General features: G+C 31.5%; 3 protein-coding genes across 7 annotated transcripts; 1 reads left to right on the forward strand and 2 right to left on the reverse strand.

Annotated features, from left to right (window-relative positions):
- Positions 1-815: 815 nt before the first annotated feature.
- On the reverse strand, positions 816-4,471 carry LOC21404751 (transmembrane protein 136). The gene is made up of 5 exons (XM_010111722.2): positions 3,973-4,471; positions 3,643-3,783; positions 3,288-3,407; positions 1,549-1,644; positions 816-1,094 (listed from the first exon to the last, which is right to left on the reverse strand). The coding sequence occupies exons 1-5, from the start codon at positions 4,189-4,191 to the stop codon at positions 987-989; spliced, it is 684 nt and encodes a 227-aa protein (XP_010110024.1). The 5' UTR covers positions 4,192-4,471; the 3' UTR covers positions 816-986.
- A 1,736-nt stretch (positions 4,472-6,207) lies between these two features.
- LOC21404752 lies at positions 6,208-9,101 on the forward strand. 2 transcript variants are annotated; one of them, XM_024174536.1, is made up of 8 exons: positions 6,208-6,471; positions 6,583-6,675; positions 6,893-6,971; positions 7,051-7,129; positions 7,367-7,406; positions 7,500-7,637; positions 7,898-8,035; positions 8,404-9,101. In XM_024174536.1, exons 1-8 carry the CDS (start codon positions 6,299-6,301, stop codon positions 8,708-8,710), a joined length of 1,047 nt encoding a protein of 348 aa, XP_024030304.1. In that variant the 5' UTR covers positions 6,208-6,298; the 3' UTR covers positions 8,711-9,101. The 2 variants fall into 2 exon arrangements, with proteins under 2 accessions (XP_024030304.1, XP_024030305.1); XM_024174537.1 differs by having other exon boundaries at positions 7,503-7,637.
- A 7,488-nt stretch (positions 9,102-16,589) lies between these two features.
- LOC21404754 lies at positions 16,590-20,268 on the reverse strand. Of its 4 annotated transcripts, none has more exons than XM_024174500.1 (6): positions 19,846-20,268; positions 19,672-19,684; positions 18,941-18,973; positions 18,397-18,714; positions 18,094-18,125; positions 16,590-17,997 (listed from the first exon to the last, which is right to left on the reverse strand). In XM_024174500.1, the coding sequence occupies exons 3-6, from the start codon at positions 18,957-18,959 to the stop codon at positions 17,032-17,034; spliced, it is 1,335 nt and encodes a 444-aa protein (XP_024030268.1). In that variant the 5' UTR covers positions 18,960-18,973; positions 19,672-19,684; positions 19,846-20,268; the 3' UTR covers positions 16,590-17,031. The 4 variants fall into 4 exon arrangements, with proteins under 4 accessions (XP_024030268.1, XP_024030270.1, XP_010110027.2 ...); XM_024174502.1 differs by having other exon boundaries at positions 18,397-18,810; positions 19,846-20,267; XM_010111725.2 differs by lacking the exon at positions 19,672-19,684.
- Between the last annotated feature and the right edge of the window lie 7,108 nt (positions 20,269-27,376).

Here is a 27,376-nt window from a genome sequence, read left to right on the forward strand (position 1 = left end):
CCACAGCCAAAAAAAAAAAAAAAAAAATTATCATTGTTATATATATGTAGAGCTCTTATCTTCTCGAGCCAACAAAAATAAAGAAAAAAAAAATACAAAGGAATTCTTAGGATTATGGCCTATAATAATCTTTTTAAACCTTTCTGACGTAAACGACATCAAATGGTATGGTCATTGGCGATTTACCTGCTTAGGAGAAGACTTTGAAGCCACAGGGCAAACAGGGCAACTCCAATCTTCAACAGAAAGGGAAGCTAAAGTCACAGCCAAAGTTGCATGCGCCGTCGAAACAAGACGATTGCAGAATCCAAATGAACGGTTTGACAAGATTTTTCTAATTACCAAAAAAGCTGTTGACCACGAAATAACCCCCAATACAACCACATTCCGTACTTGGTCTTCCATGATTAATCCTCTCCTCTCAAAATCTCCAACACTAAATAATTTTTCAGAGTCGTTTTCTCTTCTGATGTGAAAAAACTAAAAGGTATCTAGTCTGGTTTGCAAGTTTCCCATGATCCATATCCGCTAGTGGAATTTGTCTTTAGCACTTAAAACCTCATTTATTCGCACAGTTGGGTTTTAGGTGCAAGTGGGTCAACCGTTTGCTAAACCGTCTAGTCTAGAAGAACGTATTAATCTTGTATAAGTCTATATTTCCTCTCATATTAATACATTTTACGTTTGGTAGTTGTCTGTTTTAGTCTCAAAAAGTAGTCTTTGGACACTTGCTGTTTATTTATTTTAATTTATTCCTTTTACATGCTCCACTGAGTAACGCGCGCAACGGCCCTCTCGATTTCACAAAATTTTCGCATAATAACACATCGATTCTTTATTTCAATTCCATTGGTTCTATCAAAAGAATCAACCATTCAGGTAACTTGATTTGCACAATAAGACTTGGATCTCGTGAGGCATAAATAAAAGTTGCAATACGATGTTTTTTCTTCGTAGATACAATTATGTTTGATGATGTAGCGTTTTCAGGCAAGTTTTTTGGGCATGGATCTCTTCGTCAGTTTGTATTTAACCATCCTCGCAATCTTGTAGAACCAGAAAGCGCTGACTAACTGCAATGACATTGCCATGGCCTGAACAACATAAACACACATAAATCATGTCTTTTTAGAGGTAGAGTACTACTAGGGATGCAAATTTTTTGGCATATATCAACTCACACGGTAATGAATTGCAATTCTCTTTTAGGAAGTTTCTTTTTAACATTAACTGAGGTGATAAGTTTTTAGACACTTAATATAATAAAAGTATGACAACTCATATAAGTTGGTATTAAAAAGTAAGAACGTATAATATAATTTTAGATACATATATATACATTTATATATGGAATGACGGGTTTTTAATTGTTACGTTTTTATCGGTGGTTACTATTAAATATAAAAATTTAATAACGTAATATGATAATAATCTAATTTTATTAATTGTCATAATTTTTCTAGTCAATTATCTAATTTATAATAATTGACAAATTAATATCTTACAATTAAAATAACGAATACAAGTCTATGGCTATGAGTTTAGTACCTGTATGATGAGAGGATTCCTAGCTTTGAGAGTCACGTAAGTGAGATAAGGTCCACATATCATCCTCGCTACCGTGAATATCAATGCAAATAATATCTGATGAAACAATTTATTACATAGTTAACTTTTAAAATTAGATCGCACTAGCGTGTTAAAGGAATAAGGGGTACTTGCAGCAATTATCAAAAAAGAAAAAAAAAAAAAAAAACTATTGAAGCATCAATTATTTTAGGAAAAGAAAGAAAACAGACTTAAAAGTCTACAACCAGCTTTCCTCTTATAAGAATTGCATGTTTGCCATTATTTTTGCTTTTGTTTTTAGGCAATAAAAAAAGAGAATAAATGTTGTACTATTTTAATTAGTGTTTGGAACTGCAATTTTTAAATTAGCTTAAGCTGATATTTGAATCTTCTAATAAACAATAAACTCTTTATGATTGACTCAAAAAATAACACTCATTATAATGAAGTTTTCTTAAATGTTAATTGAAATTTGATATAATTTTCTAAGTCTTATTAAAAGAGCTTTTATGAGTACTTGGGAAAAGTTATCTAAACACTTTCTTTTAACCCAGTAACCAAAAGCAGCTTATAGGAGCAATAACAGACAGATATTACATGGAAAACGTAATAAAGTTCTACGATTGTCAACCTTTAGAGCTAGTTTGAGCTTGAACCTTTTTTTTTTTTTTTTTGGGTAAAGTTAGAACTAGAACTTATGTTTGGTAGGAAGGAAAGAAAATATAATAGAAAGAAATATGGAAGTGATGAAAAATAGCAATGATGAAAAGAAAATTGATTTTTTTTTATGTTATTTGGTATGAGAAGATGGAAAGAAAATGAGCTTACCTTCACTTGTTTAGTATTAGAAGTTAAATTAGGAGGAAAGAAAAAATCTTACTCATAAATTACTTTTATACCCTTAAATTTTTTACTTGGATTTTGATGGAGAAAATGGTAGTTTAGTAATTTTGCTCACTTTAATGACTTGTTCTCATTTTTTATCTCATTTTCTGCCCACTTGTGGAAAGAAAAAAAATAGTGGGGTTCACATGTATTATTTTCCACTTCATTTTCTCTTCTTTTCTTTTTTCTCTCTTACCAAACAACTTATATTTTTATTTTCCCTACTAAAATTTCTTCACATTCTTCATTTCTTCTACTTTTCTTTCCTACCAAACATAAAGTTAGAAGTTAGAACTGACTAGGATAAAGAAAGAAAAAGTAAAAGGAAAAAGAAAAAGAAATTCAAGCAAAAAGAAAAAAGAAGCTTCTGTACATTGTCTCCCTAGTGGGCCTGAGCAGACTATGCTCCCAGGCCGGTCTACAACACGGCCGAATATAAGGCCATGTCAGCAATCCTCAGCAAAACTTCCCATTTTGGTATTTTCATATACAGGCTGTTATGTTTAGACCCGCCTTATTATAGGTCGCTATTAAATTTTAATGTAATGTTCATGGACAGTTGAACGCACAAGCTTTTAATGAAATGGTTAGTTAGTAAATTATTATTATTTTAGCTAAGAAAGTTTAATGTAGATTTGTAAGTCAATAAACGATGGGGGGTTTAAAAGTACATAGTACTTTCGTAATGTCATGAAATTAATTAAAAAAATGATATTCATTCTCATCAAATAAAACCTTATAAAATAGTGTGTCTCATTAAATTGAGTCTAATTTATTCACTTAATGAAAAAACGGTGCTCTATTTAAAATGCCAATTACGAGTCTTTGCTTACATCAGCTGCTAAATTTAGGTCGGTATCCCTGTAGCCAAGCTCTTTTAAAAGTTCTCTCAAGTGTAGGAAAGGGCTGGAGATCTCTGTTATCCACAGCGCCGCCGCCATTTCTGATCCACACTACACTAGTTTAAAAAAAAAAAAAAAGAAAAAAAGAAAGAGAGGAAGGAAAAGGATAGACATAGAGTTATATAGTCGTCTTATATAGTCTAAAAAACGTAGTTGAAAATAAAGCTAAATTGCATCAAAGGACAAATACCATAGTCCAAGAACATGTGGACGGTGGAGCTGTATTACTTGTTTGTTATTCATTACAACAGTAATATATTTAAAAAAATAAATTAATTAAATTTACCTTTCCATAGGCAAGACCAGCGCCAATTCCAACGATGCTAACTAAATGATGGACGGAATTGTCAACATTCACTTTTTTGTCAAAGAGACAACATATCAGATCATATATGAGATATGAAAGGCTCACGGCCAAAGCTTTCATCTTGGTAATTCAAGAATCAAGTTCCCCCCCAAAATTAAAACCAAAAAAAAAAAAAAAAAAAGATTAAAGTAACGTCAAAAATTATCATAGTCAAAGAAAAGAACATGTCATACAAATTAAACTTGGCAAAAAGAAAAGAAAAGAAAAAAAAGTAAACGCTTTGTAAGTAGTTATCATAATTTGATTTACCTGCTTAGGGGAAGAATTTGAAGCCAAAGGACAAACGGGGCAACTCCAATCTTCAACAGAGAGAGAAGCCAGTGTCACTGCAAGAACTGCATGGATTGTGGACACAAGGCGGTTGTAGAACTCAAAGGAACGCTTTGGGAAAGCTTTTCTGATCAACACAAAAGCCGTTGACCATGAAATAACCCCAGAAACGACAACATTTCTTATGCTCTCTTCCATACCAAGGTTTGTTCAAGAATCAATTCTCAGAAAGTGGTAGTACTTGGAGACAAAAGATGATAAAAGAAGTCGCGGTTATCAGGTGCAAGAGTTTGAAAATTTTTGAGAGAGAGAAAAAGAATGGACTCTATACTGACTACTAAAAGATGGAAATATATGTAGTTTGAAGTAAGGCCGGCCAAATAATGGCTACCTATGTCTATGTGACGTTTTGTGGTTCAACCTCATTTATTCAGACGGTTGAATTCTTGGTGGAAGAAAATTGCCAGTCTCAACACCACAACTGTTTTTCCCCAAAAAAAAAAAAAAAAAAAAATCATGTTCTATTTGTATAGACGTTTTGAGATTGAGAGTACATAGGAAACGTGCATGTGTTCAAATCCAACCAATAATATGTTATCAATGACTTTCAATTATTGTACGAACCAAATTTACGGCCTAAACTCTCTGTTCATTTACTTGTAGTTGGGTTTTTCCTTTTGCTTAAAAGTTACAACAAAAGTTATTCATTGTCACCCGTTGTTTGAAGTAGAAGAAAATTGTGATAAATTCTGCTACCTCAGAATGGGCCTCGTGAAATATTAAAAATCCGGGTTAGTAGAAGGGCATTGTCAGCCAGCAAGTACAAATAATTTATCTCGCTAAAGTGTAATGTATTGGGATATTTGAAAATTATTGTTCCTTTAAAGATTAAATAATAACTGATCTTGGCAGTCATTGCTATTATCTAATTAATTAATTCTACTAGTTGTAATTAAAAAGTGTTGTTTCCGGTGGCATTTCTTTATTTCTTTAATTTTTTTTGTAGAACCTTTATGACTCATTTTGTACGCGACTTTAAACTGTTCTAGTTTTGATTCAAACAACATTTTTTTTCTCAAAAAAAAAAATTAAATTTAAAAAATCATGCTATAATATTGTTTTTTTTTATTTTATAAAATTTAAATTCTAGATCAAACTACCTGATTTGGACCCAATTTCTAAATGGGCCATTAGTTATTTGTAGCGTTCCCATTGCATATTACAATTTTCTGACAGAGACTTTTAATTGATTTATATCTCTTGTGAAATAATCACCATCTTGTTCCAACAGTTTTTCTCTCTCTTTTTTTTTCTCAACAAAAAGGGAAAAACTGTGAAAGCTTGAGATGTGACGTTTAGTTCGCTAATTTGAGTTTTTAATTCAAGTTGAGATGTGACGTTATGTGAAAGTTTTTTACTGTAGTAAAAAAGTTAAGGGTGCGTTTGGAATTGGTTCCAAAACGTTTTTATTTTCTGTACGAAAATGAAAATGAAAACGTTTTTAGTTTCATTTTTGAATTATTTCTAAAAATGCGTTTGGTAGTTTTATTTAGAGATTGATTTCAGTTTTAAAAAAAACTGAAACTGCGTTTGGTGGTTTAATTTTTGAAAACATGTAATAATATATTAAATAAATAATATTATTAAATATATTAAATAAATAATATATTAAATATATTAAATAAATAATATTATTAAATATATTATATAAATAATATTATTAAATATATTAAATAATAATATATTAAATAAATATATTAATTAAACATATATAATACAAAAACGGTTTCAGAGGGAAGAAAATGAAAAAGAAAAAAAAAAGTGAAATCCGTTTTTCAGAAAATAGAAAACGAAAACAAGAAAATGAAAACACCTTTTTTTCGTTTTCTGATTTCCACAAAAAGACAAAAACGTTTTTGGTTTTGTTTTTTAAAAAAAATTGCACCAAACACGTTTTTAACACCCGTTTTCATTTTTTTGCTTTGAAAACCGTGAAAAACGAAAACGAAAACGCAAACAAACGGGCCCTAAATGTGACTGTTTCTGAGAGCTTTTTATTGTAATAAAACTCGAATTCTAAACTCGAATTGACGAAATAAACGAACCTTAATATACATAATTCAAGAGACAATTATAAAAATAATCTTAAAAAAATAAATCATTAGGATAATTAATTAGAGTCTACAACTTCACATTCTCCTTCAAAATATCGTGAACATTTTCGGTTGACGACGACGACGACGACGAAAAAAAAAAACCGACTGAGAAGTGAGAACTTGGGTCTCCTTTGGCATTCACAGAATCCATGTTGTCGTTGTCGTGTATAACATACGAGCCATCTTGGTCTCCTTTGGCATCACTGAAACGTGTGCGTTTTGGAGCCGATTCAAGGGAGCCCAAATCTGCGAACCGGATGTTTATTCTGGGCATGGGTTTCGTCGGAAACTGCTTTGGTGAACATCTCAAGACCCAAGGCTGGTAAAATCCACACACCTTTTCATTTAGCTTATTTGGGTTTTTGTTATATAAACTTTTATTCCCGTTAAGAAATAGTGCTCGAAAGTTGTCTTATTGGAGGTTGATTACTAGGGATGTCTCTGGGACTTGCACGAGCATTGTGAAGAAGAAGAAACTTGAAGACAAGGGATTTGATGCTTACCATTTTGATGCAAACGAGCCTGAGTGAGTTTTTGCAGAATTATGCTTTGAATTGTGCCTATATTTAATCTCTTAACGACTGTTTAGTTTGCCCATTTATGCAAATTGTTAAACTGTCAGTGTACTTGTGGCAGAATTTGAGATATGTCGTACAAGGTCAATTTAGTTTAATTGTTTGTGCGGGTTTTTTTTTTTTTTGCCGTTCTATTACGATTTGGCTTTCTGTTATTAATTGGTTCAGATGGGGCATTCTAGATGTTCTGAAATGTCATACTCACCTACTTGTTTCTATCCCTCCCTTTGTGGGAATTGGTGACCCGGTATGTAAAATAGCCTTATAATTTAACAATTTTATTTCAGTGAGCTATATATAACACAATGTTCTTTGACGTTTGCTAGATGCTTCAACATGAAGAACTTCTAAAGAATGGGCTTATGGATGGAAATCTTCAGTGGCTCTGTTATTTGTCATCAACTAGTATGTCTTCTCTGTAATCTAGAGCCACCATTAACAATTCAAGCAAGTGGTTAAGTAGTAAGATTTTTTTTCTTTTTTGAAACTAAATATAAGTAGTAAGAACTAATAAGCATGAATATGGTAAATGATAAAACAAAATAACTGCTCTTTTGTAACTGAAAATAACTGCTTTCTTATTTCTTTTATCTTTTAATGCCAGTGTATTAGAATAGATACAAACTGATTATATTCTGGCAGGTGCGTATGGAAATTGTGGTGGTGAATGGGTAGACGAGGAGTGAGTGTATCTGAATTAAGTGCTTTCTCATACAAGCTGTGATGTTTTATGATAAACTAACATTTGATTGCCACCAAATGCATTGTGCTGTAGCAGTTATCCTGCTAGTCCTATAAGTGAATTGAGCAAACTGAGGTTAGCTGCTGAGGAGAGATGGTTAAATCTGGGTAGCAATCTTGGGATTGCGGCACACATATTTCGGCTTGGTGGGATCTATGGTCCTGGTAGAAGGTTGTGATGAATACTTGAGTACCTTCATGATTTGCTGCTTTCAGCTTTCAATTTATGATTGATAGATATTTCTCATTTTAGTTCCTCAAAAGATTGTTGTCCCTTTGTCTAAAAAATCTCACTTCTTTTGAGTTTAGAAACTATTATCCTTGTGGGCTACAACTTTTCTTAAGGTGTCTTGTTTACTAACCAGTTATTTAAACATTCTTTTGGAGTTCCATTTGCTAAAGTTGGTTTGTCTTTACTCGTATATATTATAGCGCTGTTGATACAATAATAAAGCGAGAAGCCTTGTCAGAAGGTCAGAGAAGGAGAACATTTAGGTTATACACATCAAGGATTCATGTTGAAGACCTTTGTCAAGCCCTCCAGGCCAGTTTTTGCACATCTTCGCCCAGGTAGGTTTCAGCTTTTCTGACATTGCTAAAGTTATTTCAATATTCTTTTTCTGCGGTTGTTAACTTCAGTTGAGAGACTGCAAAGTATATTGTAGTAAGTTTCAAGTTACTACTATGTTTAAACATACTTTTGTGTGGATTATTATTTTCTCCTGGAAGGAGAGGGAAGAGGTAATTGTCTTCCTGAAACTAAACATTAGATTGGAAGGAATTTTGACGCACATTGTTTGGATGCATTCTGATTCTTATGGGATATAGTTAACTGCAAGGGAAAAGATGTATTACAATCTCAATACTATCTTTCTTGTTTTGACACTTGATCCTTTCTATTTTTGCGACACTCACCGTATGTATCTTTGTTTTTTTAGGAAAGTGTACAATATCGTTGATGATGATCCGGCCCCCAGAGAAGAAGTCTTTGCATATGCACAGAACTTGATTGAGAAGAAGTGGCCTGCCCAGATCACAAGGATTCCTGAGCAGGAAGAATCTTTAGCCACTGTTAAAAAGAAAGGTTTTGCTGCTGAGAAGCGAGTTTCGAACGCTCGGATGAAGAAGGAACTAGGAGTAAGGCTTCTCCACCCAAGTTACAGGACGGGATTGAAGAGCGTTATCGACCAAATGCACAACCCTTTTCATCATAGTTTGTTGGATTCACGAACAAAAAAACAATAGCCAAATATACATCTTTTGTATGTAAAATGTCAAGTTGTTGGGAAATGGACGGTTTGTGTCTTCTTGCTAATTCTTCTTCATCGGAATCATGGGGTGGTGGGAAACTTCAAACGTAGGCCGTTGTTTAGCACGAGAGTTGGTCCGGGACATAATCTTTACCCTTAAAAGATTCGAATCTTTAATGTTCTGGGATAATGAGTTGTCTGTCTTGTTGCTGAGTGGAACATAATCCTCGTTTTATCTACTCATAAATGTTTCAATTACTTGACTCTTATCACATAGTTGAGACTAGACGAGGGATGGTGCAGACCAATTACTCTTCACAGAATTCCAACCGTGGAAAAAAAAGGATATTTAAGGTGAAATTTGAAGAACAAAAAGAAAGGGCAAGAATGGCAAGAAAATAATAATAAAAAAAAGACATTTGTAGATTGTTTGGTAATTTACGCTTTTGATATTCATATATATACCAGCGTTTGGCTATTAAATTTTTATTATTCTTATTATTATTATGAACCCATGTCCTTCAATTTTGGCTCACATTTCGCTTTGCTCAGTGAATTTTTGTATTAGTTACTAAGGATCTTTAATCATTTTTAACACCTTATCCCCCAAACCATTTTACGAGGGATTAGTAGCCCTGTATTATTGTTTATTGGTACTTTGCCTCTTGATTTAGTAGTTGTTCAAATTAGAGTTATTTAGCATAACTAGCAACCGACCAACACTAAAAAGTTTATCTATCTGAGAGTCATATCGGTGAGAAAAGTAAACGTACGCCGTTTTACAGACGTGACAAGACCCAACTTTCTTGTGAATGGGTTTAAGTATAAACCTGTCTCTCTCATCACGTTCACAAAACGGCTTGTGTTTATTTTATTTGTAATTATTCCATAAAAAAAAAATCAACCATTCATGTAACTTAATTTGCACAATAAGGCTTGGATCTCATGAGGTATAAGTAGGAGTTGTAATAAGGCTTCTACCAGAATGAATTTGGAGTGTTTTTTTGTTAAGGCCCCAATTAGATTCACGTATGTCAGGAGGCCAAAGGCCCAGACGAAAGCCCAGGGACAGGAGGGGAATTGGGTATAGACTGCTGAAGGTATTCCCGAGGAGAAAATGGGTTGAAAAGGATTGCCTCGGGATTGCGAAGACTGTTAGAAGTTGTTACGGAATTCTGTTATTCTCTGGGTGAGCGTGGAATAAAAGGGAGGAAGGGATGTAGGTTTAGTCAGGCAATTAGTGAGTGGAAAGAGTTCGCTGAGGTGGGAGAGCTAGCAGATCTCTCCAATAGTCTGCAAATTTATCCTCATTGTATGCGTTTCCTTTCTTAAGTAAATAAAGAACAGAGCTTTTGTCCTGAGTTTTTTATTTCTCAATTTGTTTTGCAGTTGAGCCTTCTTGATCATTTTGATGGAAATGAAATGTTGACCTTTATTGCTTCCTTGATGTTTTAACTTTTATTATTCTATAACATTTACTCATTCATACACTAGCCTTTTTTTTATGTTACTTGATTTTTGTTTATCTGCAATTTTTATTTATTTTGGACTTTTGATATTTCTATATTTAGTCTGCTTCCTAAAATTAAATTTATGACTTTTTCTTTTATTTATTTTTATTTTTATTTTTTTTGCTCTTTTTCTTCTTTCTATCCTATGCCCGGACCTTTGATTCTTTTCTTGCTCTACAATATAATTGTAAGCTTTTGTCCTCAGTTTTTTATTTCTAAATTTGTTTTGCAGTTGAGTCTTTTTGATCATTTTGATCACAACGCTGATCTTTACTGTATCTCTAATGCTTTCATTACATCCATTTTGTTCTTCTTATTTGGTCAATTTCCACACTTTTTTATCTGATAGATTTTATTCTTCCTAATCATTTGTCTTCATTATCATTTTTCTGCATTTTTTCTCTGATTTTCTATTTTCTAAAATTTGTATCTTGTAGTTAAAAAAAAAAACAGAAGAAAAAAACAAAACAACAGCAATGATTCATCATAAAAAAATTTAAACAAAAATACTGTATATATCTAAAAATAAATATAGTTGTATATATTTACAAGTACTATATATGTGAATATATATGTAAATTAATTTTATACTATAAAAACTCTAAACTTTTTATATAATATAATGATATCTTCCGCAGCAATGCGCGGCCGCGGGATATCAGCTAGTAATTACTAACTTTTAAAAGCAGCAATTATCAAAAAAGAAAAAAAAAAGTATTAAAAGCAGCAATTATTTAAGGAGGGGAAAAAAAAAAAGACAGTCTACAAACCATGTCGTCGTTGTCGTGTATAACGTACGAGTCATCTTGGTCTTCTTTGGCATCACTGAAACCCTTACATTTTGGAGCCAATTCAAGGGAGCTCAAATCTGTGAACCGGATGTTTATTATGCGCATGGATGCTTCTTGGGTTCAATGATAGTGGAAATCTACTCTGCTCAAGGTATATAAAAATCCTAACATAAATCTAGTATTTTTTTCAAAGACATTGTGATTTTCATTCACAAAATTTTTGGCCCCGTTCATTTCACTGATTCGAGTTGAGATGTGATTTTATATGAGAGCTTTTTACTGTAGCAAAACTCAAATTCTAAACTCGAATCAGCGAAATGAACGGGGCCTTAATTTTTGGGTTCCTGTTAATGCAGATTTTGGCTAGCCTTCTGGCTGAGAAACAGGCTTGAGACGATGCCAGATTCGACGGTGTAGGAGGCCGGCGGTGTGAACTCGATGCCCGAGGTTTGATAATCAATGGCAGAGAAGTCAAAGAAAGGAAAAAGGTGAGACGACCCCAAGCTTGGAAAAAAAAAATTACAGGAACGTTAACTGAAAACGTTTGAAACTATTTCTGTATTATCGCCCATAACCTTGCCAAATCAATGGGCCTTTTAAGGGGATGTTTAGTTGGAGAATTCAAATCATGATTTGAATCATAGTTTATGGTTCGTTACAGTATTTTTTCTCACAAAAAATACACGTAAATTAAAAATAATTTTAATAACATAATTTTAATTTATGAATCAAACGCCTCCTAAGATTCGGGACAATCCCTCTAGATTCTATCCCCTCAGATGTATTTTGTGACTCCGACCTCTGCTAGCTGTTGTTGAGGTCTTTGCTTTTGGGGCTGTTGGCCTGTCTGTAGTTGGCTCCGAATTGCATGTTTCAAAAAATAATAATAATACTAATATTTAATATTATTATTAATATTTAGTAAATATCAGTGCCAGTTACTCTCTATTTTTATTTTTTTTGGAAACTCATATCAACCTATTTATTAATCGTGTCAGAAAATATTAATTCAAATACGATCTGTGTATTAAATGTGTTAAAAATATTAATTCAAACACGATTCATTTATTAATCGTGTTAATCGTGTCAACCTGTATAACCCATTTAAATTAATATATTAAATAAATAACTAATATAATAATGATTTATTTAATACGGTCAAGACAAGTTTAACATGTTTATTGGTTAATTTATCTTTTTCTTTAAGAAAAATAAATAAATTTTACCTATAAATATTAAAATTCACATTATTTGTATTTAATATATAAAATAATTTTTCATGTTATATCACATATCGTTAGATTACAGATGACACATATAATTAATCGTGTCAATTCGTATCACTTCGTGTTAGGAGGTCAACTCTAACCCAACTCATTTATTAATCGTATTAATCGTGTTAACTCGATTATGACCTAAATTCATTTATAATAAATTTAAAACCACTAACTTCGTACGAATTTTAAATCGTGTCGCTACTCTGATTACCGGTCCTAATTGCATACTCCACGTCAAGTAATATAAATATTCAAATAAAGTCAGACAAGTCAGGATGGCCGAGTGGTCTACGGTGCCAGACTCAAGTTCCGGTCCTCGTGAGAGTCACGTCTAATACTTTTTTCAAATAAAGTGAGACAAGTCACTTCATACTTTTTTTTTCTAAAATATTTTTTTCCCTTCCTTTTCTTTAAGGGAAAATATAAAATAACATATTTTAGATATGCTTTTAAAATAAATAACATGTTATTTAAAAGTTAGTAAATTATATTGTGCCCATTTAATAATATTTTTAAAATAATTTTATTTTCAATATAAAAATAAAAATAAAATTATTTTAAAAATCATTCTGCGACCGATTTTAAAATTACTTTTGGTTAGAATTTTAAGAGATTATTTTAAGTATAGTAAAAAAATAAAATAGTATTTGGTTATATTTATAAAATTTTGTTTCGAGTACCTGTAATTAATAATATTAAATTAATATATTAAATAATTAATAATTGATAATCACTTAGTAAATAAAAATTAATATATTAATAATACAATAATAATAAATATATTATAATTAATGATTACATTAGTAATTAAACTATATATATATAATAAATTAGTATGCTAAATAATTAAAAAATAATTATTATTAATAATCAGTTATAAGTAATAACTATGTTAGTAACGTACTCATATTTATTAATTTATAACTAATTAATAAGTGTATTGAGAAAAAATAATTAGTATATAAATAATATATTAATATTCTATTTACTATTTAAATAATTTACTTTTAGGTACATAATTAAATAATTATTTAATTAGTTACTAACGTTTATTTAATAATCTATTATTTGATATATTGCATGACTAATTTTTTATGTTTATTATTTAAATAATGATGAATTGCTAATTATTAATTACTATTGATTAGCAAGTTATAATTTATTATATAATTTAATATTGATTATTAATTGAGTAATTACTATTTTTTTATTTATCAACTATTTACTAATTAATAGATTATAATTAATATATATGATTGATATATTAATTCTTAATTATTTATTTAATAACCTATTATTAATTATTTTACTATTAATCTATTATATAATCAATTTTTGACAATTAATCTTCAACTAAATAATTAATTAATATTTATTATTTATCATTTTATTAAGAAAGTTACAAATTTAATAATAATAATTTAATATTAATTAATAATTAAGTAATTACTATCTATTTATTAGTTATAGTCATGTCTATTTATTAATTATTAATTAAAATATTATATAATTAGTAATTTAATTACTTACTATCTATTTATTAGTTATAGTCCTATCTATTTATTAATTATTAATTAATATATTATATAGTTAGTAATTAATAATTAAGTAATTTAATGTAACATCTTGGTAAGTATTAGAAAATGAAAACGGAAAAGGGAATTAATCATTTTCTAACTTCCTTCACAAAAACAATTTTCATTGGGTGTGTTGGGAGTTTATTTTTACTTGTTTTTGAAAAAGTTTTTGCACGTCTTTCGATGCACGAAAATAAAAACAGTCTTCAAACCGTGTTTGTTTAGTAAATGTTTTAAAAATAAAAATAAAAATAAAAAACAGTGAGAATGGTTTTTGTGAAAGAATAAGAAAACGATTGAAAGTTATTTTTCCTTTTCCGTTTTCATTTTCTAGTACTTATCAACAATGTTATAATATATTAATTAATAATTATAACCAAACACAAGTTCAGTTTTTTATTAATAACCATCTTTTAAAAAATCAACCAAACGTCATTTCAGAATCGGTCGCAGAATGATTCTCAAAACAATCTCATGTTTACTTTGGTATTGAAAATAAAATTATTTTGAAAATTTTACCAAACAGGCCCATTATTTTTTGTTTTCGTTTCGTTTTCAAAACATTTGCTAAACAAACGCAGTTTGCATACCGTTTTCATTTTTGTGCCTCAAAAGACGTATGGAAATGTTTTCAAAAAATAACCAAAAAATAGTTCCAAACGCACCCATCACATTTTAATTTCTCATTCTAATAAAAAAATATATTATTTTCTTAATATATCCATTTCATAGGGTTTTATTTAGTCTCTCTCCCTTTCCATAAGATCTTTTCTCTCCTCCCAATCACTCTCTCTCTCTTCCTCCACGATCTCTCTCTCCCCATATCTGATATCTCTCTCTCTTGAAGAACATGTCGTTGTCGTCACACTATTGTTGTTGATCTGTTGCAAAAGATCAGAGATCGTGAACTGAGACCGTGATTTCTCTGATTCTCTCTCTTCTATCATCACCGTCATCACCAATCTGACGTAATTTCTCCAATTCGCTCTTTTCTCTCATCAACATCGTTGTCATTCTCTCTCCACTGCGATTTCTCTTGTTCTCTCTCTCTCTTCTTTCGTCGCTTCTCCAGTTCTCTCTCTTTCTTCTCTCGTCGCCGTCATCGTGAATCTGTCACAATATTTACGGCTAAATACTATATTTACCAATTGTCGACGCGGGCGGTCAGATTACTGGGTAAATATAATATTTACCGTTATTGGTGATTGAAGTTCTGAGTAAATACAGTATTTACATGTTGTCGATACTGGTCGCCAATCACCAGCCGCCGGTCTTGGTGGACCTAATTAGAGGGGAGAATAAAAGAAAGGTGGGAAGGAGAGTGTTTAGTGGCATTTTTGAGTTTTTTTTATAATGTTAGAAACTTAAGATGTGAAATTATGTTATAATTTATTAAATACCCTATCAAATATGCTATTTAACTTATTTGCCTCTTTTTTACTGAACAGTTGAGCGCCTGTTTGGTTTATAGGTTAGGGCGTGACCAAAAATCCAATTTCAAGAAAAAGAATTAAATTCCTAATTTTAGATTATCGTGTTTATTTTTGTATTTAATAGTTGGATTACGTGAGCCCCATCTAAAAATGGGAAAATAAGTTCCTTGATAATGGGAAAATAAGTTCCCACCTCCTCGCTGACGAATTTTTTCCCTTCCCCTAACAAATAAGAACTAACTCACTTATTTACCAAATTTATCCTTATTTAAATTAGTTATTCACTTAACACAGGGGTACTTTTATAAGCACATTTATTATATTCCTATTCCTTTCAATTTTTATGTAATTAAACAACTTAATAATAATTTATTTCCCCATGTAATCCAAATAGATTAGTAAACACTTTAATGGATTTCTTGAACTTAATTTCTTTTTTCTTGGAATTTATTTCCTATTCTTTCAATTCATGATTAGTAAACACACCCTAAACAGAAAAGTTTGAATAACAATTTAAATTATATTAGAAAAGACTTAAGTGGTTTGAACTATGAAATGTTTTCTTTCTGTTTTTCCTCACTACCGAAAAGACACACCCTAAACAGAAAAGTTTGAACAACAATTTAGATTATATGAGAAAAGACATTGTAGCAAAGTGGTTTAAACCATTAAGAAGACGTTTGATTCATGAATTAGAATCATTTTTGATTTACGTGTATTTTTTATGAGAGAACACTATAGCGAACCATAAACCATTATTCAAATCATGGTTTGAATCCTCCAACCAAACATCCCCTAAATGTTTTCTTTCCGTTTTTCCTCACTACCGAAACCAGATAATCTGAGACGGCAGGTCCCAATCCCTCTACCTACATTTCTTCTTTGTTCCCTATTTCTGCCCCCTTAAAGATCTTAAACACAACCTTCTTTTCCCCCTCCAATCTTCTTCCACTTTTTCTTTTTTTTTTTTTTTAAAGAAAAAGAAATCTTTATGCGCTAACTCGTCTCGAATCATGATAAGTACTTGATTGCTCGCAAGTAACTGGAGAGACTTTGATAACAACACCATCGATCCAATAATGAATATTGAATTGGATTTGATGACGCACGAATGACGAGCATACCCAAAAAGAAATGTTAGAGCTGCTCTTGGATCTTGGTCACCACCATTTTTTCGGTCCAGAAATATCATGAGATGCGTAAAGCATGAATCTGATAGAAATCAAGCAAATACGCAATAAAGCGGATATAGAGAGACAAAGCCAATAGCCAATAAGGCAGCAAATGCAGCGAAAGTGTCTTAACTTCAATTATGTATTACAACCATCGAAATAGGCCGAACAATATTCAGAGAAGCAGAAAAAATTTGATCTCTTAAGTGGAACAAGCTTGTCAGCAGCAGTGATCTTAATTTTTGATCCCATAACTGAGGGCATCCATTTTTTCCACCCTCAATTCTGCGTACACGCAGTGCCTTTCCTAAATTTGGCAAAACAAAACATGCCTCGTTTTCTCTTCTGTTTCCTTCCAACTATCTATGACATTTTAAGGGCTTTTTCTTCATCCAAGATATAAAACAATATTATACCTAAAAAAGACCTTAAAAATCCAAAATGGAACCATATTTATTAGTGAAGCTAGACTACATTTCTAGAACAAAATCCTAGAAATACTTTCTATAGCATCTACGATTAGATCACCGCTGGCCTCTTACCAGTTAACAGTGCTCAATCTTTACGATATCTGGCCCAGAACCCCTTCTTCTGGGCCGAATCATTTTCAGACAATGATCTACTCCACTTGGACCCAAGCGAAAAATGTCGTTTCAAGAAAGGCTTAGCAAATGAGCTCTTTGTGCTGGAACTGGGTTCCATCCTGGGACATTTTCCTTTTCTGTCAGTGTTCTTTCGGGGATCAAAAACATCAAAATCACCGTCGAGATAACTATCTACAACTCTATTTTTTGATATCTTGCGACTTTTTGACTTCAACTCCACTTCCGCCCTCCAAGCTTTTCTCGCCATCTTTGACAATTGCTTCTCTCCAACCATACAAATGGGGCAGGCAGGATCATACTTGTCAGTCTCAGGAGTCATAGTCTCCAAGCACTCGGCATGATAGACATGACCGCAGACCAACACAGCGACTACTGAAAGCTCGGGGCCAGATATAATTTTCTGGCTGCTCCATGAAGATCTCTCTGTCAATAGCTTAGAGCAAGCTCCGCAATACTGCATATCTATAGAAGGGGAGCATGAAAATCTGCTACTAGATTCACCTATTTTTCCATTGATAGAGCCCAAATGTTCGCTGTCAAAGGACCACCTTTCTCGTTGAGAAGAGGCCACAAGCTCTGAAAAGGTGCGCATAGACCACCCATCAGAAGACCCACCATGGGATCCGGTTGCCAAATCATTGCTACAAGTGGAGAGTACAAAGGATGGTCTTCCTTCAGAAACTGAGTTGTTATTTGGCGATTTCAGTCCCAAGATTCGACTGTCAGAGACCTGTCTCAACAGCTGATGTCCTGGTGATCGACGGGCCCGTCTTGAAGGGGTTGAGCTAGGGAAAAGTGGATAACTAGTGGTGGCCAAAGGATCTGCAATCGGCATTGAGAAAGCTGAGGGTATAGAAAATGGAAGATTCGGTGCAGATGAATCAGGAATTCTGGATGACTCTGCCAAGTTCTTTACCTGAAATACAAGCAGTAAGAAGGTAAGACACTAATGATGAGGAATTCAACTACAACAACAAAACATAAAATCTAGATACGTATGAATCAAACTTACCTCAGGCGAATAATTGCTTGCCACAGATAGATCTGCTCCAATCACATTTTTTACATATCAGTATAACACAAGCACAAAGGTTCAAACAAAAAAAAAAAAGTTATAAAAAAGGAGCAATGAAGTGTCAAATCACTAATCATTCCAAGGAAAATTATTATAGTAATAACACTACTCTTCAAGATACAAGATCAATGAAAGTTGGGAAAAAAAAAGAGAAAAGTTCACCATATCAATAAATCCATAGGTGCCCTGATTTCCAAAATCAAAAACTAAAAAAACCATCTTATCCGTTTTCTCATTTACCTGAAGGTGATGTCATCAGATGTGTAATTGTTCCCCCATTAACTGTAGACTTTTGGGAGATGGGCGATCCAATATTCTCTAGAGGGCTTCCCACATCTGAAAAATTACCTCTTTCAGAACCCAACGGTCCTTTAAGCTCCATGCTAGCATTGCTGATTCCATTAGAAACTTGATAGGAAGGAGTCTCAATTTCACCAGCAACACGCCCTCGAGTATCCCATCGAAAACTCCATGATGGTGAATACATGACGTTTCTACGTAAATTTTCACCGCTAGTTCCATTGGAACGGGTTCTCTCCCTCGCGGCAACACAACAAGCTGACCCCATGATGGCTACAATAATTAATGGTCTATTGCAATAGCCAGACCACACGTAATTTACTAGAAACAAGCAGAGTACTAGACTACTTTAACCTGGTTAGGAAATTAAAAGAAAAAAAAAAAGGTAAGAAATAAATTATAGTTATTGGTTGCAACAATCACAGAGCAAAAGGCATATTCAATCAAATAAAAGGACTGCACTTCAATAAAATTCAAGACTCACCTATAACCATTTTCCTCATAGAATCCCACAAGGCTGCATCACAGAAAGAAAGAAAGAAGGAAATTTGTAAGATTCAATAAGTACTCAGTCTAGACAGCATGTAATAAAACCAAGCTCCATTAGATAATTGCAATACTCGTTATGCATTCTTCCTAACGTACTCATCTATCTCATTTAAATTCCCTATCCAAAAAGGGGGAAGAGAAACATTGACAAAAGCAATAAAACAAATGGAGCAAAATTCATAACAATCCCAAAACGATGCAAATATAATCTTCCTCTCTACAAGAAACTGCACCACTGTGTGCACTCTCGCGCAATGGAATTATAGTAAATTGTAAAGTAAGACCCCAAAAAAGTACCAACTCTTGCACCGGCAACATAATAAATGGTAGCTTTAAGCATGCTTATTTGGTAAGAGAGAAAATCATAACCTTCATTCTCCAAAAACAAGATATATTATAATCGCATTCAACTACATGAAAATGTTCTAAAATAAAGTCTATAACACCTAACCTACAAATTACAAAACATATACAAATCACAGCGCAAGGAAATCATTTTCAAAAATTCCGGAAGAAAAATTTTCAAGCCGAGCTTGAAATCCTCGAATAATTATTTCTCTAGTTTGATAAGCTTACAAATATATATATATATATATATATATATATATTCATTATCTATAACAGAGATTCATCGATTTGCACTGAAACATCGTTGAGTTTGATTACCTCAAAGAAATGCCTGAAAATTTCGATAGGAAAAAAAAAAAAGGAAAACCATTACAAAAGGGAATCTAGAAAAGTAAAACTAGGGTTGCAAAACTATCGTACAGTTTGCCAGAGAGAGAGAGAGAAACGCAAAAATGGAAAGAATGACAAAAGGGGAAAGTGGCGGAGTCTCACCGTTTCTCAGTTAGGGTTTTAGAAAGTCAGAGAAAGCTCATCTTCGTCTTCCGGAAAATCCTCATCAGAGGAGCGAAAAGATATAAACAGAACAAAAAGGTATATAAACTAAAACGGTGTCAAATCTTCTTTCCAAAAAAAAAAAAAGAGAAAGGGGAAAGGGGGTACTTGAAACGACGGCGTTGGGTTGGTTTGTTAGGCTTCGGTTTCGCGGCAGAAAGGGGCGGCGTTCGTTACGACGGAGTTAGGGGAGGGAAGGTCTGTTCTGTGCGTAAAGTGGGGAAGAAAAAAGAAAGAAAATAGAATGAAATTGGGGGAAAAAATAAAAGGGAGGGGGGGGAGGGGGCCTGGGGAATTGTGCTGACGTCCAATAGTTCTGCGTTCTTCTAACTTAACATTTCCGTTTTTTTTTTTTCTTTTCTTTTTTCTTTTGTTCTCCTTAAAATGGAAAAAGAGAATAAATAAAAATAAAAAAGGAACGGAAGGGGGGAGATCAATGGTGCTTTCTTCTGCACCACGTGGAGTGCGCACCACGCGTTCATCTTCTGTTCTTTGGCAGTCTGATGACATCGCAGTACCCAGTATACTATTTTCAAGTGAGTAATCTTGACAAAATGAGTTACGATTTTTATTTTTATTTTTAATTTTTAATTTTTTTAATTAAATAATTACACTTACAAAAAGATAACAAGGTAAAGATCACACCCAAGTTAAATTCTCCGGTTTTTCTTCGAAAAATAGTAGAAAATAAGTCAATATGAAAAGTTTAAAAAAATATATAGGTCAATTTTTAGTTATAAAAATTAATAGGTCATAACTTGTCAAGTTATGGTTCATAATTAGATAAGTTATGATTCATAACTAGACAAGTTATGAATAATTATGTATAATAACGTGTCAAGTTATAGTTCATAATCAGATAAATTATAAACGAAAATAATAATTTAACTTATTTATTAACTTATATAAATTATTAGTCTATTAATTTTAATTTATGTTTTAAGTCTCCGCTCTATTTTCTTCTTTCTCCTTTTCAAAGTCCCACCCTCTAATTGTGCCCACTTTGCAATATGGGCCCAGTAGACCTTCCAACTAACGGGCTGTCTACAATGTTGGGCCACCGGATCCCAATATAGGGCCTCTTTGCCTAACGCCAAGAGAAGAGACCGAGAAGAGTGTCTCCATAGATACCCGTTTTAGAATACTAACCTTTTTTTTTATTTTTTTTTCGTAAGCATTTATACAAAATGATCATTTTTACACTCCATGTTTAGAATGCACTGTTAAAATACTACTATTTTAAATATATCCTTTTTGTGTAGGTACAAAAAGATAGTTAACAAAGGATATAAATATAAATATCATTACGGGTTATTTTAAAAATTTACGTGTAAATATCACAACCTGTAGACATTCACTTTTTTATCCTCAGCTTACGCTTTTTGTTGTTGTTGTTGTAAAACGTAGACTTATCGTTCAAAATCTGACTATCTAGAAGTAAGATTCCTCGTTTTTTTTATTTTTTGCTGAAGAGTTTGTTCTACTTGATACGACCATATAAAATTGTTCATAAGATATTTTGACATGTCGTTTTTTTGCCATCCTAGATTCTAGAATTGCATCGACCGCCGTGTTTCTGCTGAAGTGGGAATACGCATTCTGAATAACCTTCAGTTTTTTGTCGATCAAGCACATTTCCAATACATAAACACACATACTAGACAATCTGGTTTTCGTCCATTCTGCATCTTGTTCAGATTTTCAGCTTTTTCTTTTTTTTGGCTAGTTTTTATACGGACCAGAACTTCAATTATGTTATAATGGACTGTACGCCTGGTCTTGGCCCTCCTGGGAAACATCTATTTATTATGATCCGTTTATGATGGAGAAAAACACATATGAATCATAATTCATACAATAACATCGTGTGAATTCATATTTTAGTGTATTTACAGCTATTGTTTCTATTAAAAGTACTGTAAATCTTTTATTTAGAAATATTTGGGGTGGAGATTTGAATTAATTTGACGAGTATTTTTGTTATTATCATGATCATTATCCCTGTGATCATTTATCCAGTTTAATTAACATTCTTATTTTAGTAAGAGCTCTACTATCATTTGCTTTTTCTTTTCTGGAATCATATTTGTGGAGTGTTCCTTATACTTTTATCCTTATTTGTTGTTTCTTTCAACTAATAGATTGTCTCTTTTACTCTGATATCCTAAAAAAATAAAGAGAAAATAACATGCCGTTTTTTAGTTGTTACTATATCCTCAAAAACTAAGGTCTTTTTCTTTTGAACAAAACGACAAGTCGTTTTAAATAGACTCGAAAACAACCATTTTGAACAAAACGACAAGTCGTTTTAAATAGACTCGAAAACAACTATTTTTTCTGCATAAAAATAAATGACAAATTGTTTTTGTTAAATATGCACGACATCTCGATTGCTTTTTCGAGAGAAAACAGAAAACAACTTTTCATTTAACATGTTTCTTTTGTATGTATTAACCACTAAAATCTATGACATGATTATAACTTGCCCTTGATATAACATTGTATTATTGTTAAAAAGTTGTTTGATCTTTTTTCACATTATCGTTGTTTATTTTTTCTAGGACATAATAAATTCTTCTTATTGTTTTTTATCAATATTTTTTTTCTTGATAAAAGGTTAAAGTCACCATGTGCATTTTTGGTAAGAAAGGAAACATTCCTCTGTAACATTCAAACGACGCTACATTTGCAGACTTGGGATACAACATGTTGCTTTCTCATCAGTATTGAAAAAGTGGACAATCTTAAAATAATAAGTTCGTTTATCATTGCATTTTGCAAATGTAAGTGATGTAATAAATATGTGTGTATCGTTATCTTTTAAAACTAAATTAAATTCATCCTAAATTCTATCCAAATCCAATGCATACACAAACGAGCCAAATTACAATAAAATTATAAATAATAACATTACGACTATATTTACTGCTAAATACACTTTAGAAATAAAGAATATGTGTACATTTTTTTAATATCTATATTAGGACAGGAAGGGGGATTGAGAAAAAGAAATTAGTTTAAGACTAATGAAACGATTAAGAAGTAAATAATTTATGATTTTTTCCATTAAAGGCGTAAAAAAACGAGTTAATTTTTGGCTCCAAGAAAACGACATGTTGTATCATTTGCATTTTGCCTTTTAATTTTTCTTGTATGTCAATTTGGTCTAGCGGCATCAGGAGCCTGTGGTGGAGTGGGGCTTTGGTGAATGCTGTTGGTTCCGTGCGTTATGAATTAAAAAAAAAGATAAAAATAAAAAAATAAAATTTAATCTGTCCAAATTTGTCTTCATATCATTGAAGGAAACATACTAGTGGGGAGCCATCTTTCTTTTTTTTTTTTTTTTTTTTTTTTTTTTTTTTTTTTGCCCTTTTTTAATGTTGAGTCCATCTTTCTATTAAAGACAATTTTTCTTTTCAAAATTATTCATGAGTGCCCTTCTGCCGAGGCCTCCATCATTGACAACCCAAAAGAGCAAAAGTAAAAATATATGTACAAATTAAATCCAGCCATGCTTGTAGATAAGGATTAAGAAAACGCATTTTACTTATTAAAAAATAAAAATAAAAAATTAACGCATTTTACCATTTTTCCGGCGACGCAATCACAACCTATTAGATTTCCTTTAGCCAAAAATAATAAAAGACCTATTAAATATGATGGGAATTAGATTGCTGTGAAATTTTATTAACAAATATCATAATAAAGAAGTTCTTTTCTTTGTCGAATAATAAGTAACATTTAACACGGGGTGTTTTCTCTTTGCAGTCTTTTTGTGCTATTTTTTCTACTTGTAAGTGGGCACATGTCGCTTTTTTTTTTTTTTTTTTTTTTTTTTTTTATAGTAAAAAGGGGCACATCTCGCGCCTCATACCCTCCCTATTAGGGGTGCATGGTGGACGAATTGAGCGGTTGAAGTGATTTTGTTATATGGCGGTTTGTGAAATTTTAATCCATAACTGACTATGAATAATTATTGACGAACATGATTTAAATTAATTACATCAATGCCAAATTAAAGTTCAAAATTATATCATAATTCAAAAATAAAAGATACAATCCAAATTATAATCTAAATTCCAACGTTTAAAAGTCTTTAAACTTTAAATTTCAAGCTATTTTTATTTCATAAAAATAAAAATTTTAAAAATATTACTAATAAATTTTAGGCGGACGGAGCAGTTTCAAACCGTAGTCACCAACTTTAATCCGTAACCGCCAATTAAAAAGAGCCAATTGAAACTGTCTTGTTCGCCGGAAGGGCGGTTTTAATGTACACCCCTCCAATAGCGGGGTGGAGCGGTGCGGTGCGGGCAGATAGGCGAATTGCGGATATTTTTGTGCATCCCTACTGCCTCTCTTTTATTCTTTTTTTTTCTTTCTTTCTTTCTTTTATTTATTTTTTTTATAAGTACTGTTGCGTCTTAGGTTGCATGCTATTTTCAGATGCATAAACCTTTATGTAATAAAAAAATAATAAAGTGTTTGGTCATCTATCGTTGATTGAGGTAGAGTGTTGTCCTTATCAGGACAATAATGCACAAAGTATCATTGAACATAAATAAAAGGGAATTTAAAGACAAATCAAACCTCTTCGAATATGTAGGTTTAAATTTTTACGTTAGACTCTTAATTAATATCCTATTTAGTAAAATAACTATATTAGTAAAAAAAATATATTAATTAATAATAAGTAGTAAAAATTCAGACTTATATATTCTAAGGACAAGTTTAATAATTTTCTCTAATTTATAAAAAGCATCTACAATATCCATAAAAAATGAGGGTTCTATTATCACATCCCAATTCTAAAAGAAAATGTACAAAAGAAATTGTTTTAAGACTTACCTGATTATATTTGCATTCATACGGCATTAACCTTTTCTAAGTGCACTGAGAAATATAAATGATAGATGAAGCTCCAAAATATACTTTAATCTGTGGGAAATTAAAATAAAGAAAAAAGAAAAAAAAAAAGGGCAATCAAATGCTTTAAGAGTCATGTCTACAAATTATAATTATATTAAAATAGAAATAAGTCGCTAAAAATTTGAAAGGACATAAATTAATTTCCTAATCAATGTCACATCATACCAACTATTAATATGCCATTAGGCGGTGGATAATTGGAATTTGGAAGTTTGATGTCGTTATAATTTCAATCACGCTTATACCTAATTGAAAGAATTAATTTGGAAGTTTTTGAAGTGCATTTTGATTAAAAAAAAAAAAAATTGTTGACATGTGTTTATTTTTGTTTTCATGTCCAAACATCCACTCTAAGAATATACATTTATCACATAAAATTGGACTTTGGAAGTAATTTTCCGCATTTAAATCCGTTCTTTCTACTTCTTTTTTCTTGTTTTGGAATTTGGACGAATAACTATAAGATGTTTCTATATTTTTTCTGTTTTCTTTTTAATTTTTTTTTAAGGGGTTTCTATCTTTTTTTCTCAAGAACTCTTATTTGCTTGATTACCTCCTCCACCATATAGGATAATAAACTATTTAATAAAGGGTTCTCAATTTGCCGGTTTCTTGTCGTAATTTATCTCTAATTTGAGCGGGTATAAAGGCACAAAGGGAACTCTCTTGCAAATATCACCACGCCAGCCTTTTACTCAAAGCATAAAGCTGTTTATTATATATTATAAATTACTGACTCCTCCACTAAACCAAGAGTCTATAATTAAGTAATTAACATATATAATGAAAACGACACCATTGTTCTCACTACAGTGCGTGATTTTTTTCTCAAAGGCTGGCCTCACGATCTCATCAGCTCCTAATAATTCTACAGCTAACCCTTTGTTTACCTTATTTATTTGGACTTTTTGACATGTAAAATAAAAAATTATTTTTCTACCTAAATTTTTCCACTTTCTTGCCTCCTTTTATTTATTTATTTATTGGTTTTGGGTATTAACTTACCCGGATTTCTCATATCAAGCATTTAAACTAATAATAACCTCAATTTTCAAGTACACCCTTGACGTTGACGCATTATTGAGTAATGTTGTTTTGACATTGTAAATGAATTTGAGATAATAACATCAAATATAAACGAACATAGAATTAGTTTGTTTCTTTTCCCCCAAATAGAAGTGCTTTATTTTCATCAAGTTTTAAGTAATATATTATTGGCAGAGTTATTATTTATCAAAGATTTATTTGAGATCTGCAATTTTAGCTTTTTATAAGAATTTACAATATGAGGATGTTTCATAAATCTTGATTTTGCCAGACAAGTTATAAGAACTACTGACTAGAATTTAAAAACATGTCAAGGATGTTTTTACACAACAACTTTAATTTACTGTCAATATTGTTCAAATTTACTAAAATAACTATAAGAATAAAACACAATTCTCAATCTACTCATTTTTTTTTTCCCATAACCTTAAAGTAATCTACTTTTTAGAAATATTTGAATAAATCAAATTAAATTTTTATTTGTTATTGTGGTGTAAAATATGATGAATGTTGACCTTAAAATTAGAAATAAAAACTAAACCCATAAATTATATTAAAAAAATATCTATTTTAGTCATTATATATTTGCATAATAATTTTATACACAATTTGTAAACACTTAAAATTCTACTTTTGATATTCACAACAGTTTTGAAAAAAATTAAACACTTATTTATTTCTGATCACCGTATTTTCAACTCACAACAATACTAAATTGGACCCAAATTAATTACAATATCACACTTGCTTGTCATATGGTACATTGTGGAATTTATCAATAGAGAAATAAATGAAATTTAAAGAGCAAATTTGGTGTCATCTCCATTTTTTGTATATCTAATTGGTTGATAACCTACCCGAGACAAAATGTTAAAATAAATTTTAGTACCTTATATATGAAAAGAAAATATCTCTGAGCTTAGCCCTCCACCAAAAAATAAAATAATCCTCCTTGAGTTCTAATCATGACATTCACTTGTCAATGCAACGGATTGCGAGTGTACAATATGGACCATTTATTCACAGGGATTAATTATAATGTAGGATCGACATAAATTAAGGGCTAAAAAATTGTGCACTCGCGATAAATACTCTCAAGTGAGGTTGTGTTCTATATTGTAATGATCATTTCATTCTTGATATTTTGGTTTGATATATATATATATATATATATATTTTTTTTTTTTTTTCATTATTAATTAGTGTTAAGTTTATATGTAAACACATGATATCACAGTACGTGAATATCAGAATATGACTACCTAACTCCACGCTATGATGCCCATATTTTTAATTGATACACCAGCAAATGCTATGAGACAAAATAAAATAAAACACCCTCGTTTGTTGATGAATTCCAGTGGAGTGGAAATTTTATGGCAGATCACCCTCAGTCAGATGCATTGAACCTTAGTTAGTATTATTATTAATCTTCTTGGAAAACTTGGCGCGACAATCTAAAACACGGGAGCTAGGCAGCTAGCTATGTAGAGAC

This window comes from Morus notabilis, unplaced genomic scaffold (assembly GCF_000414095.1).
Source record: "Morus notabilis unplaced genomic scaffold, ASM41409v2 Scaffold535, whole genome shotgun sequence".
NCBI lineage: Eukaryota > Viridiplantae > Streptophyta > Magnoliopsida > Rosales > Moraceae > Morus > Morus notabilis.

Excerpts from the sequence above, each read along its gene's own strand:
- LOC21404752 (XM_024174536.1), top strand. The coding sequence starts at position 6,299 with ATGTTGTCGTTGTCGTGTATAACATACGAGCCATCTTGGTCTCCTTTG. Across the intron at positions 6,472-6,582 it reads CATCTCAAGACCCAAGGCTG|GGATGTCTCTGGGACTTGCA; the intron begins GTAAAATCCACA and ends GTTGATTACTAG. Across the intron at positions 7,638-7,897 it reads ATCTATGGTCCTGGTAGAAG|CGCTGTTGATACAATAATAA; the intron begins GTTGTGATGAAT and ends TATATATTATAG.
- LOC21404751 (XM_010111722.2), bottom strand. The coding sequence starts at position 4,191 with ATGGAAGAGAGCATAAGAAATGTTGTCGTTTCTGGGGTTATTTCATGG. Across the intron at positions 3,784-3,972 it reads CAAATTCTTCCCCTAAGCAG|ATGAAAGCTTTGGCCGTGAG; the intron begins GTAAATCAAATT and ends TGAATTACCAAG. Across the intron at positions 1,095-1,548 it reads GGAATCCTCTCATCATACAG|GCCATGGCAATGTCATTGCA; the intron begins GTACTAAACTCA and ends TATGTTGTTCAG.
- LOC21404754 (XM_010111725.2), bottom strand. Across the intron at positions 18,126-18,396 it reads TCTGATGACATCACCTTCAG|ATCTATCTGTGGCAAGCAAT; the intron begins GTAAATGAGAAA and ends TGATTGGAGCAG. Across the intron at positions 17,998-18,093 it reads CAAGCAATTATTCGCCTGAG|GTAAAGAACTTGGCAGAGTC; the intron begins GTAAGTTTGATT and ends CTTGTATTTCAG.